Source organism: Antechinus flavipes, chromosome 6, assembly GCF_016432865.1.
Source record: "Antechinus flavipes isolate AdamAnt ecotype Samford, QLD, Australia chromosome 6, AdamAnt_v2, whole genome shotgun sequence".
Lineage (NCBI taxonomy): Eukaryota > Metazoa > Chordata > Mammalia > Dasyuromorphia > Dasyuridae > Antechinus > Antechinus flavipes.
Genome location: NC_067403.1, coordinates 206766314 through 206788562, shown reverse-complemented (window position 1 = coordinate 206788562; position 22249 = coordinate 206766314). Strand labels below are relative to the sequence as shown.

The 22249-nt window shown below is 38.3% G+C and overlaps 1 protein-coding gene across 14 annotated transcripts in view; it reads right to left on the bottom strand.

Annotated features, from left to right (window-relative positions):
- SOX6 (SRY-box transcription factor 6) overlaps positions 1-22249 on the bottom strand; it is a 538119-nt gene that overhangs the window by 109044 nt on the left and 406826 nt on the right. For 8 of the 14 annotated variants that reach the window (XM_051967575.1, XM_051967573.1, XM_051967571.1 and 5 more), the window contains 2 exons: positions 14238-14317; positions 12338-12460 (listed from right to left, as the gene is read on the bottom strand). In XM_051967575.1, the coding sequence (XP_051823535.1) occupies positions 12338-12460; positions 14238-14317 (203 nt within the window). The remainder of the gene's footprint in view (positions 1-12337; positions 12461-14237; positions 14318-22249) is intronic. The other 6 variants (XM_051967581.1, XM_051967579.1, XM_051967582.1 and 3 more) reach the window with 1 other exon arrangement.

The window sequence follows — 22249 nt, the reverse complement described above, 5'->3', positions numbered from 1 at the left end:
CCTCTGAATATATATGTATGTCTGTTACTTATTGCATGCTAAATTCAGATTATTAGTAATAATTGGCATGTATTCTAGTTATTATTATCAATAGTATGATCATTATTATTATTATCATTATTATTAGTCTAGTATGTGATATGGACAGCTCTTTTTCTTATTCAAGAACTCAAATAATTGATTCAAGTAGAATATTCATTGATTTCAAAGAGAACCATACTGTTCCATTCCTTTGGCTAAAAGAAATCTTTCTTGGGGAAGTTAATGATTATATATATATATATATATATATATATATATATTTGTGTGTATATATATATTATATTATATGTATGTATGTATATTTCCTATTATCCTCTAGAAGCTTTGTATATAACATGAGAAATTAGAAATTAAGTCCCATTTGGCCATAAGGAATGGAATTTTCTGGCATCAAAAATATGTATAATTTCAGAAAGTAGCTTTGAAAAATGCTTCCTTGATGTGGCTCAGTCCTTCTTCTGCCTTCCTGCTCTCCTCCTCGGCCTCTCTCTGTTACCATTTCAAGGATTTGTCTTTTCTCATGTCCTAACTACAGTGTCTACCACTAGCATCTCTTAAGGTCAAGAGAACAAAGATTAACCTGATCAGTCCTGGCTAGTGGAAAATAAATCTACTTCCAAAAGGAAAATTTTTCTTCTCTAGGTAGGAGACACAATGCCTGTAGAGTTCTCTCTGGGGCAGCAGACAGGGCTAAAGGTGAATCACCTATTCTGCCTCCCTTATTGACTGTAATTCACCTCAATTCACTTTTTTTTTTCTTTAAAAAGCAGATTGCTCACCACCCTGAGGAATATACTAGGCTGTAGAGTTGTAGAGTTTGTTTTTTGCTTTAGAATTTGTTTTGTGTTTGCTTTTTTTTAAAAATGAGCCTCTGATACAATTCAATGACAAAAATCATATCTTTGTCCATTTGAACACTATATGCCCATTGAAATATATTTAGTTACAGGAAATCTCTGTAAATAGTGCTTCCTCATACACAGAGTGCAGCCCCATTCTGAAAATCCTACTCAATCACTTCCATGCCAACCTAGAAGGCCAGTCTCTCTTCAACAGAAGCTCATCTGAATAGGAGAGACTAAGAACAAACTAAGCTCCCTCTTGCTATATTATCAGGTAATAGAAATCACCACAATCTATATAGAAGAGGGTTCTTTTGAGCCTGGAGGTTTCATTAAAGAAAATTTTTTTTAAAAGAATAAGTCTTTAGTGGAGCTACTCAGAAAGCTACTTAACCAGCATCTCTGCACATTCCTCATCCCACCCTCCCACTCCTCAGCCCCAGCTATCATCAGAGACAAGGGGGTTTCTTTCCAGCAGACAAGGCCATTTGGCAGAGTATTGTTTTAATAAAGTGCCACTTCTTCATCCAGTGCCAAATTATGAAAAGTTACTCAAAGGGTATTTTTATACCCATGGCATTTGAAAAACCAAAAACAAAGCTTCCATAAACTGTTGACTTATGGTTCTAAAAAAAAAAAGTTTCATAAACTGTCCTGAATAATCTGTAAATTAAATCATTTGAAAGAAAGCCTTTTAATATGCTATAATTAGTCTTGTCTTTCAGAACATGACTTTACTGTAAATACTCCTTCCTGACTCTCCTTGTGTCCCAAGGTTCCTTCAAAGGAAGCAGCCGAGCGATAATTCAGCATTATTCCTGCTTCGCTGGGCTAATCACTTACAGAGCAGCAAAGACCCTATGCTCCCTGCTGCCCGGCTTCTGCAGCCTCCTGGCCTGAGGCAGGCTTCCCGACAACCCAGCAGCATCCAGATGTCAAGAGGAATACATCCAGCTCCTGATGCAGCCTGTGCTCCATTCCAGTATGGTCTAACATCTGTTTCATCTGCTGGCATGCAACCTGCTGAACACACTCCAATCAGCAGCCCAGGCTGGGGGGTGAGGAAGGTCAGCACTCCCCAGATAATCTGGGGACTCATCAGCTCACTCGGAGATCATGGGACTTGCCTAGCAACTCCCCAAACAGTCTGGCTTTTACACTGAGCAGAAACAAATTAATTGTTCACTTTAAAATGAAAGCCTCAATATAACAGTTTTCACAAAAGGTAATTTTGGTCTAGCCAATGTTTGCCTAATGCATAGTAATTCTTTTCATTAGATGCTGAACTCCTTGAAGGCAGGGCCTGGATTGTACTTTTTTTTTTATCTTTGCATCAATGGTACCTACGCATAGGGTCCTGCAAAATATCTTTTTTTTAAGTGATGTGTCATATCAAGCTACCAAAGAAAATAATGACTTTCCTTTCAATGTTACTCTTGAAATAAAGACTGTATCCCCATTCATCAATGATATTTCTGCTTAGATAATGAAATAAATAGCTCCTTCTTGGTATCCCTTCTAAGCCAAAGATTCTATGATTTTATAATTTCATAATAAATATTTGTTGAATTATACTCCTGAGGCATTCAGGCATTTGGTAAGTACACTAATTCCTTGAACCCTGATATTGGCGTGTTAACAACTGAAAATTCCCTTGCTGAAATGGCTTCCAAAATAACCTGAAAAATTTTACCCATTTTCCAAATTTGACAGCTAGCACTGTCAATTAAGCACTATTGGCATAAGACTGACTATATTTCTCATAAACCAGGATCATCAGAGAGTCTCTAAAGGCCTCAATAAACTTAAGCGTAAAATACAGCTTAGCCCAGAACATTGCCACTTCCTGCTCAAACCCCTACCTAGAACAAGAATGAAGACAAAAGTTCCATAAACACTATTGTATAAGTTCCATAAATATTATTATGTAATCAAAAATTTTTTTAGGTTCTGGCTTTATAACATGTTTATTCCCCTCTATCTATTTTTCATATTTTTTTCCTTTTTTTTTCTTTTAACAGTTGTAAGGAGCTAGAAGCATCAAAACACATATTCCATATTCCATAACAACAACAACAAAAAAAAAAGCTGCATGCTGATTTCCTGTACTTATAATAATCACTCTATGTGAATGTCTATTTGCATGATAAATACTTATATATGGAACAGAATATTCTTTCTTGGTTCAATGTCAATTTAGAAAGAAGTCTCTTAAGGAATACCTCGGATTTGTCTTGGGATATTGGACAATTTTTTAAGTCAGTTGCTTCCAAGAATGCCTACATGGATTCCTTGGCCTAATAATGAAAAAAGGAGTCAGGATCTAAAAAGGATCTTGATTGGATAGAACAATGGACCAAATCTGAGAAGATAGAATTTGGTTAGAAGAACTTTTAAAAATTCTTTGGGGAACAAAAAAAATCAATTTCAAAGAATTTTTTCCTATTGGTTGAGAGGAGAATTAGGGAAAATGTTGGCAGACAACAGTTTATATACAAAATTCTGTGAGTTTTAGTGGCTAAAAAACTCAAAGTATCAATGATATGACATAGCAATATAAAAAAAACAAAAACAAAAAACCTCAAATACAATTTTTGGATATGTTAATAACATGTATTTATTTCATTCTGAGTGCCACATTTTAGGAAGGACTGAAGAGCATCTAAAAAAGACAACTCAGCATGGAGAGGGACAGGAGTTCAAGTCATAAGAGGATCTATTGGAAGAACTGGAGTAGAAAAGGACTGTCATGTAATGAGAGATCAAATTCCTACATCTTGGTCTCAGTGGGAAGAATAAAGAATGTGAATTACAGAAAGGCAGACTTTAATTTAGAGTGAAAGAAACATTCTTGACAAGAAGGGCTTCTCAAAAGTGTCACTGGGCAACATAAAACAAAAGCTAGACAACTACCTGTTAGGGATATTTTAAGAAGGAATTCTGGCTGGACTAGAAAGTCACTGAAGTATCTTCCAACTCTGAGATTCTGTGATTTTGTGATTCTTCTTCACTGTTCTGGGAAGGAAAGCCAAATGGGAAATCTTTCTACAAAAAGGAGTGTCCCCACTGGAAATGAAATTATAATGGCAATAAGAAAGTATATTGTTTTGGTCATTAGTCAGAAATACAAATCTCATGTATTATCATTTACTTTCAAAAAGTAACATGGTATCTATCAGGGTTCACTGGTGATATCACTTTCTAATCATTGGGGTTTCCCTAAAGTCCCCTTTAATGGCAGATGAGTTGTTTGCTAATTAATAAAGTAATTGCAATACCGATAAGATGATAATTACCAACTTTATCATGGGTGATTCCCTGTCAAGGGATAAAACATAACACTTTAACAGTTAATTCCATTTCTACAATAAGTGATGAGATGAGTTAATGTGAAATATCCCTAGATACTATAGTTTGGAAACAAATACATAGATTAAAAACAGCTTTATTTTAAGCCTTATGAGTTAGTAGTTTTCAGAGTAGGAGATAGATATGAAGATTTTAAAGAACAAAAAAACCTTAGTTACATATGAAATATGTATCTTTTTTAATTAATGATTTCATCACAGGGGACTGGTAATGAAATAAATGACTATTGTTTAAAGATTATTTTAGTGAAATTCAGAGTTCATACATAATCACCAGATCCTCACGATGAGCTGATGACTTTTTTTCATCAATAATAACTTATGAAGTGGTGCTGTAAGACATGAACCCTTTCCATTTGAATCACTAAGGAGAATACCCAGAAATATGAAATTTCAGATCTGTCAAATATAGCTATAAGTTTATTACCACATCTCTCAGATACTTTCCTAGAAGACAGAAAATGAGAGTGATGGACAAGATATTCTTTCCAATATAGCTTATGGCTTTAAATCTATATTCTGACCATGCTTTGATCAAATCTTATGATATTAGCTCTGAGTAAGCAGAGAGAATGAGACAGATTAGTCACTAGTATTTAGAATAGGGGAGGGAGAAGAGGGGAGAATTAATTGAAGTGAAACATTTTCTAACAACAATAACTTGAATTTTTATATCACTTTAAGGTCTGCAAAGTACTTTTGTGTGGTTTAAATTGTGTGAACTTTTCTCCAAATTAACTCATTGCATGGATGGGTACACAGAGACAAATATAGACTTCATAGGACACACACTACTGCTTGCAGTTACTCTTCTCCCAAGGAATTGGGCAAGGAGGCAATAGACACAGAATTAATAAATATATACTGGCTCTACTGGTCAGAAGTTTTATCACTCAACTGGGGCACGTCTGAAGGGAAAACCCATTCAGCTGTAGCTTCAGAATCCCATTCAATTAACATATGATTAAAAAATGTTTTTGTCCTTGCTTTGCCTGTTCTGCCACCTGATATATCAAAACATTTAAATTCCATTTCTTTATGATTTCTATTTCTTAAAAGCAGCAAACATGGTGTGGTTGGGAAACTAAGAGACTTCAGAAAGATTCAGTTATTTGCTTTCCAACCTTTTGATGTATCTTTAACCACACCCACTCCTTCAGCTCTAACTTAGCCCATAATATATAGATCAGGACTGATCTACATCTCACCACTGGACCCTGTTGGGGAAAAAGTGAGACTGATGACCTTGCATAGCCCATTCTCACTTAAATCCAGTTTACTTGCATGTCATGGAATCACTTTCTTGATGCCATAGTCCTCTTCAAGAGAAGGATAAACGACAACCCATAATATAACCCATAATATGAACAATACTTTTAAATTTGTCCTTTGGTCAAACAACAGAAATATCTGCCATTCCTTGGAAGATAAGATCAATAATTACAATCTACCTGACAAACCCTGCAAATAAAATGTATTAATGAATTTTGTATAGAGTAATCTTTTAGATCTCCCCATTAGAAACTATCTTCCCTTTCCCTCCAAGTTGGAATTCACATCACATTTGTTTTTCATCTCTCTTAACTTTTTATAATGTTCTATTTTGAGGCACTCATAGCATTTGGAGGTGAAGAGAACCTTTGAGAATATCTGGTTTGTCCAACTCTTTCCACCCCAAGGAGGGTAGAATGAGTTGACCAAAGTGAAGCAACTGCCAGACAGAGTAGAAAGTTGTGATTCCAGATCCTCTATCTCCAAATCCAGGGTTTTTTTTCATTAGGTCATATCATTGGATCAGAGTTACTTAAGTTCCATGAAGATAGATGCTCATCAGACATCTATCCTTGTGCTCTGCACCCATAGGAACAAGAAATGGTGATCAAAAAATCAATGAATAAATGAGTATATCTCAATGTCTCACTAAACAGCTCTAAATCAATTTGCAGACATCCAAGGCTCTATCTGCTAGAACCCACTCTTCCTCAAACCCAAGGTATTACTTATGGTACCTGAGGGAAAAAAATCAAGCTTTTAGAAAAAATTTTAAAATAGATTTATGAGCTGTTTTTAGCTGTCAATGGCTGAAAGGGAGTTTGGGGACTAAACTTCTCCTCCATAAGAGGAAGCAAAGAGATTCTGAAGCTAAAGTCTTATTAAAAGGTCTTTCTGTCATTTATCCTCTAGTCCTTTAGCATCTCTTCCCTTCAACCATCTGGCACATTACATTTGCTATATTTTTAATCCACATATGAATTGAAGACTTTGGGGTAATTCATAAAAGGCACACTCACTACTCCTACCACCTTCCTCTGAATCCCTCCAAAGGAGCACTCATAAGAAATTTAAACTCCTAGGGCACCTAGATATGGTCCCTCTGCCAAGCCACCATTAGAAAGTATGATGCAGCTAGATCCAAAGTGAGGTATTCAGTAAGACCAAATACCAGGTGTGCATCCTGGCTCCCTTGAGACCAGAGTGTCAAACCCACTGGTCTCATAATTCCCAAGTGAGGCCCAAGCCAGATTAAAATGTAATTGGGATATATTTAACAAAATAAACAAAAATATAATACAACATAGATAATGTTCATTTGTGGTCTTCTAAGTCAATATGCAACCCAGGAATCTGTTTCTATTAGAGTTTTACAACCCTGGTTTATACTCTATCCTGATTCAACCCTGGCTCTATTCTTCTCACCATTTTCTGTCCCTTATCTCCTTATAAGCCTCAAAGAGTATGTGTGGTTTGTGGTGGCAAAAGGAGTCAGGGAAAGGGAATCAGTAAATAGCAAATTTGTAAAATAGTAAACATAAGGAATGAATAAAAATAAATAAGGGGGTGATTAATGGGGAACACAACCATCCTCTTTTCAAAGTGTCATCCTATGTCTACTCTCCTAAATAACAAGAGATTTTTGCCTCTTTTTCTTCCCCTTCATCACAGGGTTCACCCTTCACTCATTCATTTGGTCCATGTCAAATTCCAACCTCCCAGGTCAGCCCAACTCACATTCCAATGCTATCACAATGGAATACTTTTATGATTTCCAGCTCAAGCGAATATAATGTCAGAAAGAGACAGTCTGAATAGTAACATTTCCCAATCCTGATGGGCCCTCTTTCCATTTCCATTCCTCCTTAGAAACTGACAATATCATTTAAATAAAATATGTGTTTGTATTCACTTTTGCAAAACTTCAATTGTTCTCTTTCATCTTTGCAAACTTGGCAGGAATGGAATGGTTTCATTTTTGCACATCTTCTGATTGGTATAGTCTTTCAGAGTGCCTTATGGCTCTAATTAAGCCCCTTTCCTTCAGTTTTCTCTATACTTTATACATAATTCCCATCGACTAAAATGGAAAAATTATTTACATAGCCATTTCCCTATTTCCAAATTTTCATTTACTATTCCCTTCAATTAGGTCACTACTCACACTATCGTTATAAGAAGTAGTCGGTTAAAATATGTCCCACTAAAGCTAGGTAGTCTTTGAGTGTGCGATAAAAATCATTCTCTGAGGCTAATGAAGACAGAAACTCTGCCTGTAACAATATTAAGTTTGTTTTCTCTGGTGATTCAGAGAAGTGAGCAATCTGTCAGTAATACATGGAGTGAAATTACTTGTCTTGTAGGAATTCCCGCTGACAGTCACTCTATCTCAGGGCTGACCCAAACATCTCCCCGCTGACAAACAAATTACTCTGTCTAACTTTGAAAAGGTAACTAGCTGGTTTTTAATTTTGATTGGTCTTTCAGAATCTCTTGTCCATTTACTCATTCCGACATTCTTCATTGTGTTAAAAAAAAGAGAGAGAGAGAGAGAGAGAGAGAGACACAGAGAGATAGAGACGGAGAGACAGAAGAAGAAAGAAGAAGAAAAGGAAAACCCCTTGGTTGATACCTAGCAGTAGCTGGGGGTGATGGGGGGAGGATTGTTATTGGGAGGAGGCTGGCAACAAACCTGTTATTGCCTCTCTCCTAGATGGTTATGTCAGATAAAACTGTTAAGTGTGTCTAACCAACATTAAGACTGGCAGTGCCGCCAGTGACTGACTGGGTGAGTGAACACATTACCGAGACAGTATTGTAGGAATTAATTTTCTTCAATAAAGTGATTTTTAAGGCTCATATATTTCACAATCTAAACATATGTCACTGTTTCATAAACAAAATAAATGGATTAAAATAATACATTACCAATATGCTGACACATGGAGATATTTTAATTAGAAATACTTAAGCTGTGTGATATTTAACGGCTGTATTTGCTGAAGAAGAGCATGCATCATTTAATAAGAAGGCACAGGGCAGGTGTATTGCCTCACAGGACATGGTACCAGACTAGTGCCTAACTACTTTTAGTCTAAGCTACAATTATCGGGCAATATTTGTCTCAATAAAAAAAAATTGGTTTTAAGGTTGTATTCCATTTGGAAGAAACTACATAGAGTCAATCCTCTTAAACCATTTTTTTCATTGAAATAAGTCACCAAGAGTCTAGTTCCTGAGAAAAAAAATTATATTTCTTCATAAAAGGCCACATTTAACATCTGAGCTATTTAAAGGACCGTATTTACATGACTGTCACATTACATCGGCCCCCTTTCCCTACACATTCTTCTTGGCTTACTTTAAGGACCAATGCTAAAATAGCTGAGGAAAGCAAATGTCAACCGTGCCTTGAAATTTATATGTGTGAGAGAATCAGAATAAGTAGAAATGTAATATATTGTTTACTGTACTGAGTGCCCTCTGTTCTCTAAAAGGTCAAAAGCATTGTAACCTTAGAGTTGCAGTTTCTGATTGTTCCCAGGGTTAAAAATGTTATCAAAATTAATGGTTCAAACCCCTTCAACCTTCAAATAGATGAGTATGGAGGCCTCCATCGGCTGAATGGTTCAACTAAAAATAGAATTCTTTTTGGCCTTCACTCTTACAATAGCATGCCCCTGAGGCACAGTGAGCAGAGCCTTGGATCAGTACCCAGTACAACAACCAAAGGTCATTATTGTGTCTCTAATAGGAAGTAAGGGTGGAAGGAAGGGAGGAAGGAAGGGTAATAGGAAGGAAAGAAGGAGGAAGGAAGGAAAGAAGAGAGGGAGGGAGGGAAGGAAGGAAAGAAGAGAGGGAGGGAGGGAAGGAAAGAAGAGAAGGAGGGGGGAAGGAAGGGAGGGAAGGAAAGAAGGAAGGAAGAAAAGAAGGAAGGAGAAAAAAGGAAGGAAGGAAGGAAGGAAGGAAGGAAGGAAGGGAGGGAGGGAGGGAAGAAAGAAGGGTAATAGGAAGGGAGAAAGGAAGGGTAATAGGAAGGAAGAAAGAGGAAGGGAAGAAAGGAAGAGAGGGAGGGAGGGAAGGAAGGAAAGAAGAGAGGGAGGGAGGGAAGGAAAGAAGAGAGGGAGGAGGAAGGAAGGAAGGAAGGAAGGAAGGAAGGAAGAAAGGAAGGAAGGGAAAAAGGAAGAGAGAGGAAGGGAAGGAAGGAAAGAAGGAAAGAAGAGAGGGAGGGAGGGAAGGAAGGAAAGAAGAGAGGGAGGAAGGGAAGGAAAGAAGAGAGGGAGGGAGGAAAGGAAGAGAGGGAGGAGGAAGGAAGGAAGGAAGGAAGGAAGGAAGGAAGGAAGGGAAAAAGGAAGAGAGAGGAAGGGAAGGAAGGAAGGAAGGAAAGAAGAGAAGGAGGGAGGGAAGGAAGGAAAGAAGAGAGGGAGGGAGGGAAGGAAGGAAAAGAGGGAGGGAGGGAAGGAAGGAAAAGAGGGAAGGAAGGAAGGAAGAGAGAGAGAGAGGAGGAAGGAAGGAAGGAAGGAAAGAAGGAAGGAAGGAAGGAAGGAAGAAAGGAAGGAAGGGAAGGTGGGAAAGGAATTAAATCAAGCTACTCTGATTTTTTCCATTTTAGATACCTTTTCTTCCTTCAGTTATAGAACCTATAAGTTAGTTGAGAACTGCCTAACCTCCTTTGTGTTATAAGTAACAAACTCTGAAGGACAATGCAAGGGTCAATGCAAGCAGGGATATGTTTGGAACCACAGTGCACTCGCGTGCACATGTGCACACTTGACATAAGCTTCTTTTTTCCTGAGGAACCTGTATTTAGGAATGAATTCGACTAACATAATTGTAATGCTTCGTTAGTATCAACAGTTTATCATAACTGTTGACAGAGCTGTGGCATTTCCTTGTTTAGCTTGCAAACAGATGGGGGTGGGAAGGAGGAGACAGAGAGAATATCCTTAGCTCAAAATGAAAGCAGCTCTTCAAATAATAATAATAATAACTTTCAAACCTGCTGTAAAATTGAGAGAAGGAGGGATTATCCTAGGGCAGTTTTGTCACAGATTTCATGTAGCAGCATCTGTATGTAAGGACTAAAGAGATACGTGTCAGCCGAGCTGTTCTGGGATTTCCCGGGCATCAAGTAGTAACCATGCTGGGAAGGCTTGGGAAACCCGCCTGGCAAGCAGGCTCAGCCTTTGCCAAACTGTGTGCCATGTACTCTCCAGCGTGGGTGAGCTTTCCTGACAGGCAGGGGGAAACTCGGGAGGAGTGAGCAGGGAAAACAGAGCAAGACACTGAGGGGCCGAGAAGAGTTCTTGGTCAGTCAAAATTCCAAATGAAAGCTGCATGGGCTCCCTCATTAATAGACTCCCCATTCACCCTAATTAAAGCAACTGGCATGTGGCATGTGTTGTGCAGATGGATCAGCAGTGGTATACACAGCACTGTGTGGACCTGGCAAACAGAAATCTGGGTTCATGTTTTCCAGTCACCAAACAGATGCCAGACTTTTAGATGCTGCAGTGAAAAGAAGGGAGAGAGAAAGGGAAAGGGCGAGAGAGAGAGAGAGAGAGAGAGAGAGAGAGAGAGAGAGAGAGAGAGAGAGAGAGAGAGCGCGAGAGCGAGCAGGTTTTGAGGAAGGAGGTAGAGACACAAAGTAAAGCAAATACGGAAGGATGGAACAAGGCAGAAATCAACCGGGGAAGGAGAAGAAAGTGACAAGTGGGAATCCAAACCCAGGGGAAAATAAAGACAAAGGATGGAGAGTGTTTGGGGTCTGAGCCAAAGCCACCTATCTTCATGGTGCTGCTAAGCACTCAGTTTTTCCTGCCTTCTGCCCTAGGTAGGGAGGCCTGTTTAACTATAATCCTATAATAGCCCAGACCCACTTCTGACATTCAGGTGACTCTGCTTTCTCTCCCTCAGACACAATAGATACCAATACTAATGCCAATGCAAATACTAAATTTCCTATTACAAACATAGACCTCAAAATATCCTGGAAAACTCTACTAGTAAATCGTACTGGGGGAAAAAAAAACTATCACAAATGAAACTGTTGCCTCCAACCCATAACATAACAGGGATCCATAAAAACTTTAATATGTTTTAAATAGGTGGGGCCACACCAAATACTCATAATCTCCAACCTACATGGATTGAAAATCTTTCAAAATACAGAGACTTAGCAGAGGAAATCAAAATCTTATAAGAGCTAAATGGATGGAGGGGCATCTCTTCCCTGTTGGTGCTAAATAACAAAAATAAAGATAATCACTAGTATTTATATAATCTTTTAAGATTTGCAAAGACTTTTTACATCTGTTAGGTCATTTGATCTTCACAACTACTCAAGGAGAGAGGTATTCTTTTTGTCCCCATTCCCCATTTACTGATGAGGAAATTGAGGCTGAGAGTGATTAAAGGTCCTGGTCATTGATCTACTTGTGTAATCTTGAGCACATGTTTAGTGCCTCCATTTTTACAGAAGCAGAATCATATCCTAGTCCTGCCAGCCTCACAAGAATAGGTATGAAAATCAACTGAAACAAAATCTGTGGAACATGTTTGAAACTCTACAAAACAAGATGAGGGATGGAGTCCAAAGGGAAGGAAAAGGGAAGAGGAAAGGAGACAAACTTGAAACTTAATCTACAGAAATGGTCTCTGGGAGCCTTGATTATATTCTATTGGGGTTCTCTTCAATGAGAGATAGCCACCTGAGAGGTCTCCTCATCTGGTCCCCACTTTCAGAGAAAGCTGGGAGTGTGTTGGAACAAACAACATTCCCACCCACAGAAGCATCAACGGAAGCATTCATACCTCAATCTTTTTGTGGTTGTAAGACTGGCCACCACCATGTTCAAAGGTATCCAAATTCCTGCCATAACGTTCACTTAGGCCCTTTAGTCTTGGGCTAATTTGTGGGTGGGAGGCATGCCCTTTCTGTTTAGTAGCGTAGCCAGCAAAAAAAAACAAACAAACACTCTGTCAGAACCTGAGTCATGAAACCAGACATTTCTCAACTTGGGGGCAACAACCACACCAACGAGGGACAGACTGAGACCTCTTTTCTCCTAGAAAAATGCTAAATCAAGGCTTTGGGCTTATGTTTTTGCTTTGGGCAGACAGGTACATTTGAATGAGAAATGAGAAGGAGAAATGACTTTGTCTAGATGGGGAATTCTCTCCACCAGCACATCCATGAGAGATATTTGACTTGCCCAAGATCACAAAGCTAGTAACTGTCAAAGGCAGGGTCTGAAATCAAATCATCCTGACTTAAAGTCCAAAAGTTATACCCCAACGATCTTAGCATTACGCATTATTATTATTGGCTTCTGGATTCCTTCCTCTCTATTTTCAAAGACTACAGGAAGTGGTTGATTAGCAAAACTGACTTGGGGAAGTAGAGAAGGGAGGAGACAAGAAAGCAAGAGTTGTCCCCTTGGGGAAGTGGAGAAGGGAGGAGACAAGAAAGCAAGAGTTGTCCCCTATGAACAGAGACCCAGGAGCAAGATTGAGACAGTTATTGGAGGCAGAGCTTTTAGAAAGTGCCCCATCCCTGACTTGGCCACACAAAAATGAAATACAAAGTGATTTTATTGTTATTATGAAATTGTTTGTTTTGGAGGTTGAAATAAGTAGGCAGAGAACAGAAATATGTAAGGGAGCTAATAACATTAGTAATAGTATATAGTAATATATAATATTTAGTATATAGTATATATAGTATAATATATAATATATAATAATTAGTAAAATACAAATCCTTAGATTGCTTTAAGAACCTTAAACATCTTGAAATTTTAAAATGAATATGCTATTTTAATGGATTATTTATTCCTCATACTCTTCACATGTTCATTATCCAACATTTTCTAGCATTTCTAATTCTAAATACTTGAGAGATATTTTTGACAATCATATTTGTGTTTTTACTTGTAAAGACTTATCTCCCAATGAAAAACTATTTTTAGAAAGCATTTAGATATTATTGAGGCTACCCTCTCATTTTACAAATGGAGCAACTGAAAGGAAAGGGGACTTACTAAAAGTCACCCAGGGAAGTGAGTGGCAAAGATAGGACCTGATGGTTATTTGCTTAATGTTTACATCATTCTCACCCTGAATAATTTCATGAATGAAGGCAACTAGTGGGCTAAGACCAGAGACCCTACCTCTGATCCCAATACTGGAAAGGTTAAGAGAGATTACACAATTGCAGACAGAGTCTTCTTAAAGTTCTTGGGTTGGTCAATTATGAAGCCACGAGGAAGAAAGAGCCCATCCTTCCCTCTATAAGGGGCAAAAAGTCACAAAACACCCAAAATACTGCTTGGATGCTGTGAGGAGGAGTGTGAAAAAACCCACTTGGGGAAGAAGCAATTTTGATTAATAAAAAAGAAAGAAAGAAATTCAGGGGAGATTATACTCAACATATCTAAAGACAACTGGGCACATATTCATTAGCAACTATTGACTCAAATGTTCTGTAATACATAAGACTAAGTCATCATGTCATTTTCCCCCTTTTAAAATACTGAAGTTGGCAGTCGGCATTCCTATTTGTCTTATGGTAAGTACATAAGGTGTTAATCCTTCTGGGCTATGCTTAAAAAATTATTTAACATTCAGGCCATTATTTAGCATACAGCTGGTTAGCAGTTTTCCACTAAAGTATTGGCTGGTGGCCCACATTTTTTTTTGTTTTGGCACATACCTGGAGCTGTAAAGGGCTCAGTCCAGAAGCAGCAGCAGCTGCCATTGTTGATGGAATGAACTGTACGGGGTAGTTATCACCTGTCGGAGAGAACAATGCATACAGGTTTAGACAATGAGCAGAGAATCATAGCAGACAAGTACAAACAGGGTCTTCATGTTGCTTGGGCTCTACAGTACTGCTTTAAGCCCAAACATCTGCAGAGACAAAAGGCTGTGTTGGGCACAGACTTGTAGTGTTACCTTGGAACTTTCCCTGAGTGAAATTGCTAGTAGGCAAACTGGCAATGCATAAATGTGATGGGAAAGAGAAAAAAAAATTAAATGTGCAATTCAAGCATGTTCTCTCCATTACAAATCATGTAATACATCATTTTTGAGGAGTACAAAAATATCTTGAAGCCAACTCGACATGCAGTGCACCAAGGATGTGTACAGGCTTTTTCTATTAGAGCTGCAAATGGCTTAGGGAAACATCCTGGCTCAGGAGGCAAAACAAGGCATTAGCGCTCAAGAAAGAAGATGAAATGGGGAGCTTCTCAAGTGCTCCTAAGTTGGGGCTGTGAACAGGAAGGCAGACAGAGACAGAGGGAGACAGGGAGAGATCCACAGAGAAAAAGAAAAAGAGAAATATACAGAAAGACAGATGAACACACAGAGAGACAGAGAGACAGAGACAGAGGGGGACAGGGAGAGATCCACAGAGAAAAAGAAAAAGAGAAATATACAGAAAGACAGATGAACACACAGAGAGACATAGAGACAGAGACAGAGAGAGACAGGGAGAGATCCACAGAGAAAAAGAAAAAGAGAAATATACAGAAAGACAGATGAACACACAGAGAGACAGATAGAGGGAGCCAGGGAGAGATCCACAGAGAAAAAGAAAAAGAGAAATATAAGACAGTAAGACAGATGAACATATAAAGAGATAGAGAGACAGAGACAGAGGGAGCCAGGGAGAGATCCACAGAGAAAAAGAAAAAGAGAAATATACAGAAAGCAGATGAACACACAGAGAGACAGAGAGACAGAGACAGAGGGAGACAGGGAGAGATCCACAGAGAAAAAGAAAAAGAGAAACAGACAGAAAGACAGATGAAAACACAGAGAGACAGAGACAGAGGGAGACAGGGAGAGATCCACAGAGAAAAAGAAAAAGAGAAACATAAGACAGTAAGACAGATGAACACATAAAGAGATAGAGACAGAGACAGAGGGAGACAGGAAGAGATCCACAGAGAACAAGGAAGAGAAACAGACAGAAAGATAGATGAACACACAGAGAGACAGAAAGACAGAGACAGAGGGAGACAGGGAAATCATCTTCATCCAATAGAGAGGGCTGAACTACACAATCTCAGCCACCAGCTTTCTGGAAAGTCTTATTTTTCAGGCCCTCCCTGGGTGGTAAAGGACCATGAAGATTAAAGAAATTCATAGAATGTTGGCACTGAAATAAAGGCTAAGAGACTATCTCTAAGAAACCTGCTCCCTCATTTTACAAATGAAGATATTGAGAGCTGAAAAGGGAAAGTGGCTTCCCCAACATTACATGATATTGCTAACAGAATGGAGAATAATATCATACTTAAAAAACTAATTAGATACCCCAAAAGAAATAAATCTTATTGGTAAGATCTCCCTATTGTATACTCTAGTAGACTTGCTCGTTCATTCAGCAAATATTTTTCAGTATGATGAAACAGACAAAGTTGGCCATGGAGACAAGAAGGACCTGGCAGATTCAAGTCCTACTTGTGGCCATACTGGCCATGCGTCCTTTAAACAAGTCCCTCTAAGGTTCTCAAACTTTTGTTCTCAGTATCTTCATATTGTTAAAAAAAAAACTATCGAGGATCTATTCGAAGAATTTTTGTTCATGGGTCATATTTATAGTTATTTACTATATTAGAAATAAAAAAAATGATTTTAAATTTGTAGACCCTCTGAAAGGGTTTCAGAGATCCCAACAATTCTTGGGACTACACTTTGAGGACCACTGCTCTAAGCAAACTGTCCTTCAGACAATTCTGTAAGGTTACAGAGATATTTGTGATGTACACTGGCAGGAATCTTGTCGTCAGGAAGCCCACTCCCTTGCCTGATGAAATCATAGATGCATTTTCTCTTCCCTTTTCTCCATTCTATGCCAGTTTTTGTATTATGAATTTGAGTATATAATCCCCCCCCCATAGTTCCTGTCCTCAAAGAGCTTAAATTCTAGTCAAATAAAAATAACACATACAGATAAGGAGATAAGATGGATCTATAATTTCATCACTGGAGGCAGTTCCCTGGTAAGAAATTCATAATGGCAGCTGCTGTATAATTTAAGAGAATTGGCCCAGAGGCCCAGGGGAGATTATGACTTGCCCCAAGATTATAAAGCCAGTGTATGTAAGAGGCAGGATTTTCACCCAGTGTTTTCTGACCCCAAGGCTATCTGCTATCCATATACCATATTATCTCTCATAAGTAGACAAATAGCACACCAAAAATAAATACAAAGTAAATATAAAAGAATATTAAAAGGATAGTATTAACAACAAGGTAGAGAGAGAAGAGATCAGAAAAGCTTCTTTTAAGTCTTACTTTACAAATCTACATTCACACTGTTCACAATACTAACTCCTAAGACAATTTTTAATATTAAAATAAAACTAACTATTGAGCACTTTGCTATGAGGAAGATCATAGGAATGTCAAATGCCTTAGATCACATAGTCCTGTGGCAAAGCAATCCTGTTCAGTTATTTGATATTAATCCCTGGCACAGAATCATAAACACCCTCGTACTTTACAATATAATCCAACAATAATTTGATAAAATCAGACCATATTTTGCCCAGAAATGAGGCAATCTGACAGAGGATATGTGTGGTACAGCAGGATGTATGCCGACCTCAGTGCCTGAGGCCCCAGGCTCAAATCCTTGCTTTTAGACTTGCTGTGTGATCTTGGGCAAATAACTTAACCTCTCTAGCTCTCAGTTTTCTCCTTTGTAAAACAAAAGGGTTGGACTTAGTGACTTCTAAGTGCCCTTTTAGCTATTAAGTCTTTGATCCCATCATGAGGCTATGAGTAAGTATAAGGCATGGACAAATATTAATGCTAAATCTCAGTAGATTAGTCATCCTACTCTATGAACAATCTTCAAAAGGGAATGACTTTAGGGACTTCTGCCTCCCAGGGCTACCAGCCACATTTGGTGGCCTGAAGATATGAGAAATACTAGGAAGGACTTTACTGGGGGCAGGGGGACCTGTAAACAAAAATTAATACACTGATGGAGAAATTACCCAATAACAGTGATTTAATGGAGTATCACTTTGGCTCTAGCTCCTTATTTAAAGTCAGTGTTATGTACTGTCTCTAGGCTACATTTTAATAGGCTGTTCCTCTGCACATTTTTGACATTTATAATAATCAAGCTGTTTTGCATGAACTTTTTCACATTGAATGCAGAATGCAATAATGAAGATGGAATGTGGAAGGATCCCAAGGAATGTATCAAGGGCCATTCAAAGGTTAGAATGTCCATTTAAATTTCTATACCTGAACCCTTCCTGGATTCCCTGAATCCTAAGATCTGGTTCATTCTGCTTGCCACATGAAGAGCTATTCAGCTGACCCAATGGAAATGTTAAGTTGCTTTCACTTTTTAACAAATTGTGAGCTTCTAATCCACACGGTCTCTTTGCATCATATCCATAATACCTCATCAGACCATTGAGCACAGTGTGTGCTTGTACACAGTCCAGTAACAATTGGCTTCTGATTGCATATGGAGCTAAGCGACAATGCACTCACTAACACTATATTGTGCCGGTCTCCTATGGAGCAATGTTCAAAATATCGGATCTTGCTTTTCCCCCTTCCATGAGGTTGATTTTAGCTCTCACTGTTATGTGGGGGCGGTGTGCTTTTTTTTTCTTTAAACAGATAACAAGATCAAATTATTTTTATAGTAAATGATTGTTGCTTGATGCTTAAATAATTCCACTGATCTCCTTAATATTTAAGCTAAATTATTTGAAGAAAGAATACGCTAATCTAAGTTAAATCATGTTTCTTTGGTCAATATTTTACCAGGTTAAAAAACATCACAAAGATGCTGAATTAATGATGCTTTAAATAGGAAAAAAAAAAAATCGCCATTCAAACTATCAGCATGGACGGCTCCCGGAACATTCGGGCTGTGCTTTCTTTAAATATCATGCATTATTCATCCTTGCTCCACACTGCACTGCAATTCCTCCCTCTCCCCCCCCCCCTTGGTAAGTTTAATACCAGTTGCCGTATTTGTACTAAAACATTTTCCATGTCAAACATATTTTTTAAAAAATCAAACTCTAAAAGAATTCCCCACGGCACTCCTTTCTCATAGCTGTCATGCTTCTATGGTTGAAAATAGCTACATGGTAGGGTTTAGGGGTGGGGGGGCTTCCCCCCTTGGTGTGTGTGTGTGTGTGTGTGTGTGTGTGTGTGTGTGTTATAGTTTTGGGCTTGGCATTTAATTTATTAGTATCTCTGCCACACCCTGCAGTATTCTCCAGCTCACCTGCTGGCTACAAATAGCTTTCCTTCTACTATTGACAAGCATCATTTTTAAAAATGTCTTTTAACCTTTCTTCTGGGTTGAATCTATGCATCTGAATGTAATCTGTAGAAGGTCATTTCCCAGGGCCATGCTATTGTATCAATACAAAAAAGGAAAAGTTAATACACCTGAGTTAACAGAGTACACTGCTAGCATAGAGGGAGACAGGAGATAGGAGGAGGGAGGGAGCAAGGGAGAGAACTGTAGGAGGGATATAGGCAAACCTGGAGAGAGGCAAAAAAGGAGGAAGAAGAAAAGCAAAGCGGGATGGAGGAGAGATAAAAAGATAGGCAGAAATGGAAAAAGGAATAAAATATGGGGGGGTGAAGGAAGGAGGAGAGAAAGAAGGAAGGAGGAGAAAAGAGGGAAGGAGAAAGAAAGGAAAGACAGAAAAGAAGGATGAGGGTGAGAAGAGAGGGAGAGGGGGAGAGAGAGCGAGAGAGAGCGAGAGAGAGAGAGAGAGAGAGAGAGAGAGAGAGAGAGAGAGAGAGAGAGAGGAGTTAGTTTTTTTTTTAAAGAAAGTGAGCACTGAGGGTGTAAGGAGGTTTAAATTTTTAATTACAGAAGGTACATGCTTTCCCCTCTAATTTTCTCAGTATAAGAGTCGATCAAGAAAGCTCTCACTAGCTGACTTGGCAAGAAATCAGTCAACATGTTGTAGCAATTTTTTTCAAATTTGTTTCTGGATTTGAAATGCTTGCGTGAGGACCCATTCTTTTTAAATATGTACAAAAGACAAGAAGCATGTTGGAACAGGTTAGCTTGAGGTTCCGGTGTAATCTGGCCTTTGCTACCAGAGGTGGAAGAAAAATGCCTCTGAAATCCAATAAGCACAATGATGTCCATTTTGTAACCTGACCTCCAGAGCCTCCCAGCTCTGGCCATTATCTGTTAATATCTCGAGGCTATCAGAAAGATTTTTTAATTTTTTAATGGTATTTAAAACTCATGGAAAGCTGCACCTAATTTTAAAACTTGTAGGCATTCTATCAGAATTGGGGCATTTCAGAGAGAGAAGCATGCCCTGGAAGAGAAGCAAATGAGTTCCTAATTTTTTGTAGAAACTGCAAAGAAGCTAGGCTCAGTAAACCCCATATAAAAGAGCAAAGGAATTGTACTGAGACGCTAGAACTTCCTAAATGTATCAAAGCTGTCAACCTTTTGCAACAATACTTTTCTCTACTTCTGTTCAATGTCAGACTTGTGTCTGACTCATGGAATAAAGTTCCCAAAGTCCTCAGTGGTAAAATTTAGTCCATTCGCTTCAGTTTAACTAAAGCTTTATCTTTCCCCCCTGAAATACAAAGGAGTTGGTTCATTCTTTCTCTCTTCTGCCCCACTGAGATTACCACTGTAGGGACTCTGCCTGTTTGGAAACATTTATAAAAGTAAATGGGAAGAATAGAGAAAACAAAGAACTTGGAAAAGTACTACTGGGGGCTCTTCTACTGCAGGTCCTGACTCATGTGTGACTCATATGTGATCCATATTCATATATGAAGGCACTCAGTGCTTCAGCAAAGGCAAGAGCCTTATTCTTGGAATAAGCATAACAATTGGCCACTGATATAGCACTATACGATTTGCAGAGACTTGCATGTACTTTGTATCTAATAAGGAAAAATTAAATGAAAAAAAAAAGTAAAAGTTCTATGCTTGGGTTCAAAAAATCCACTCTAAAAGCAAGATGGGAAAGGCATGGGGAGGCAAAGAGTTCAAATTCTATGCATGAATGGCTAGAAAAGATCTGCGGCTTTTGGGGTACTATAAGTTTGATATGAGTCAACAGTGAATCATGGCAGCCAAAAAATTTAATGAGATCTTAAAACTATGTAGAGAGCTACAGTATCTAAAGTGAAGACATGATCATCCTACTGGACCTGGTGTTTGTCAGCTTCAGAAATATTATGTTTGGTTCAGAGAGCCTTGTTAGGACAAACTTTGATGTACTGAACTATGTCCAAAGGAAGAAGATCATGATGATGATGACAATGATGATACTCAAGATCATGCTATATACAGACTTGTTAAAGGAACTAAGGATGCCCAATTTGGGGAAAATAAAAATAAGAGGGCTCAGTATAGTTTTCTTTAAAGTCTGAAGGATGGAAATGTAGAAGATGAATTAGAAGTGTTCTTTTTTGCTTTTTAGGGCAGGACTCGGAGCAATAGTTGCAGAAAAGAAGATGCTGATTTAATGTAAAGGAAGAAAATATTCATTAGAGCTATCAAAAAAATTGAATGTGCTGCTTCTGAAATAGTAGTTTTCTCTGATTTGAGGTATTCAAGAGAAGACTAGATAATTACCTGTCAGAGATATTTGGGAATGGGGCAAAGAAGGAAGGGATTCTTGTTCATATACAATTAGAACTAAAAGGCCTCTGAGACACCTTCAGTTCTGTGATTCTATGAATGGATTCTTGACTCACCACTGATTTGCTGTTTGAACTTAATGCAAACCTTTTCCATTCTCTGTGTTTCAATTTCCTTTGTCAAATGAAAGGATTATACTAGGTGACTTTCGAAGTCTCTTCTAACTTTACTCTTAGAAAGTGAAATAAGCTGTCCACTTGGAAAAGTGAAAAAATAAGAGTAGATACTCTCAGCTCCCTCGCTGAATACTGAACTAGGACAATGAGGACTACAATATAGACTCACTGAATGTGAGAGCTGGACAAAACCTCATCAGTGTTCTGGATCAGTCATGATCTGAGTAGTAATTAGCTCTATAGCATTTTTAATAAGCAGCCATCAAGTCTCTGATGGAAGACCCCCAGTAATAGAAAACCCACTGCCTCTTGAAAACAAAATAACTCCAATTGTTAGGAAGTCCCACTTTATATTAAACTCAAAATATTTGTAAGTTCCCTGGCCACCTAACAGAAAGGCAATGTGCCATCACAGGCTAATGTCTCCTCTCTTTTAATGTAATGTCTTAATCATGATCAAGATTCTATTTGTTTGACACTGACAAACTCAGACACACCATGTCACACACATTCTGCTAGGAAATCAATGGCTGCACATTTTCAAGTTAACAAGAAAATTGCTGCTCCCTCTTGCACTTTGTGGGCATGGCATTGTCAGTTTGATTTTGCCTTGAGAAAAGGTGCCCAGCAGCATGGACCAGAAGGTTACAGAAATAGCATTTATCATTCTTACCAAAACAAACAAACTCAAAACATATAAGACCCATCCTGCCTCTTATCAGGCCAAAAAAAAAGTTATCTTAATCTTGATATTAATCTGTTCTTGGTATAATCACTTCTGGAGTATCATTTTCAGTTCTGGGCACATTTTAGGAGCCCAGAATGGGTTTAGGAACACATTTCTGGAGTGTTCAGAGGAGAACATCATGATGACAAAAAGATTCAAGAGCAAGACATATAACAAATTTATTAAAGGAAATG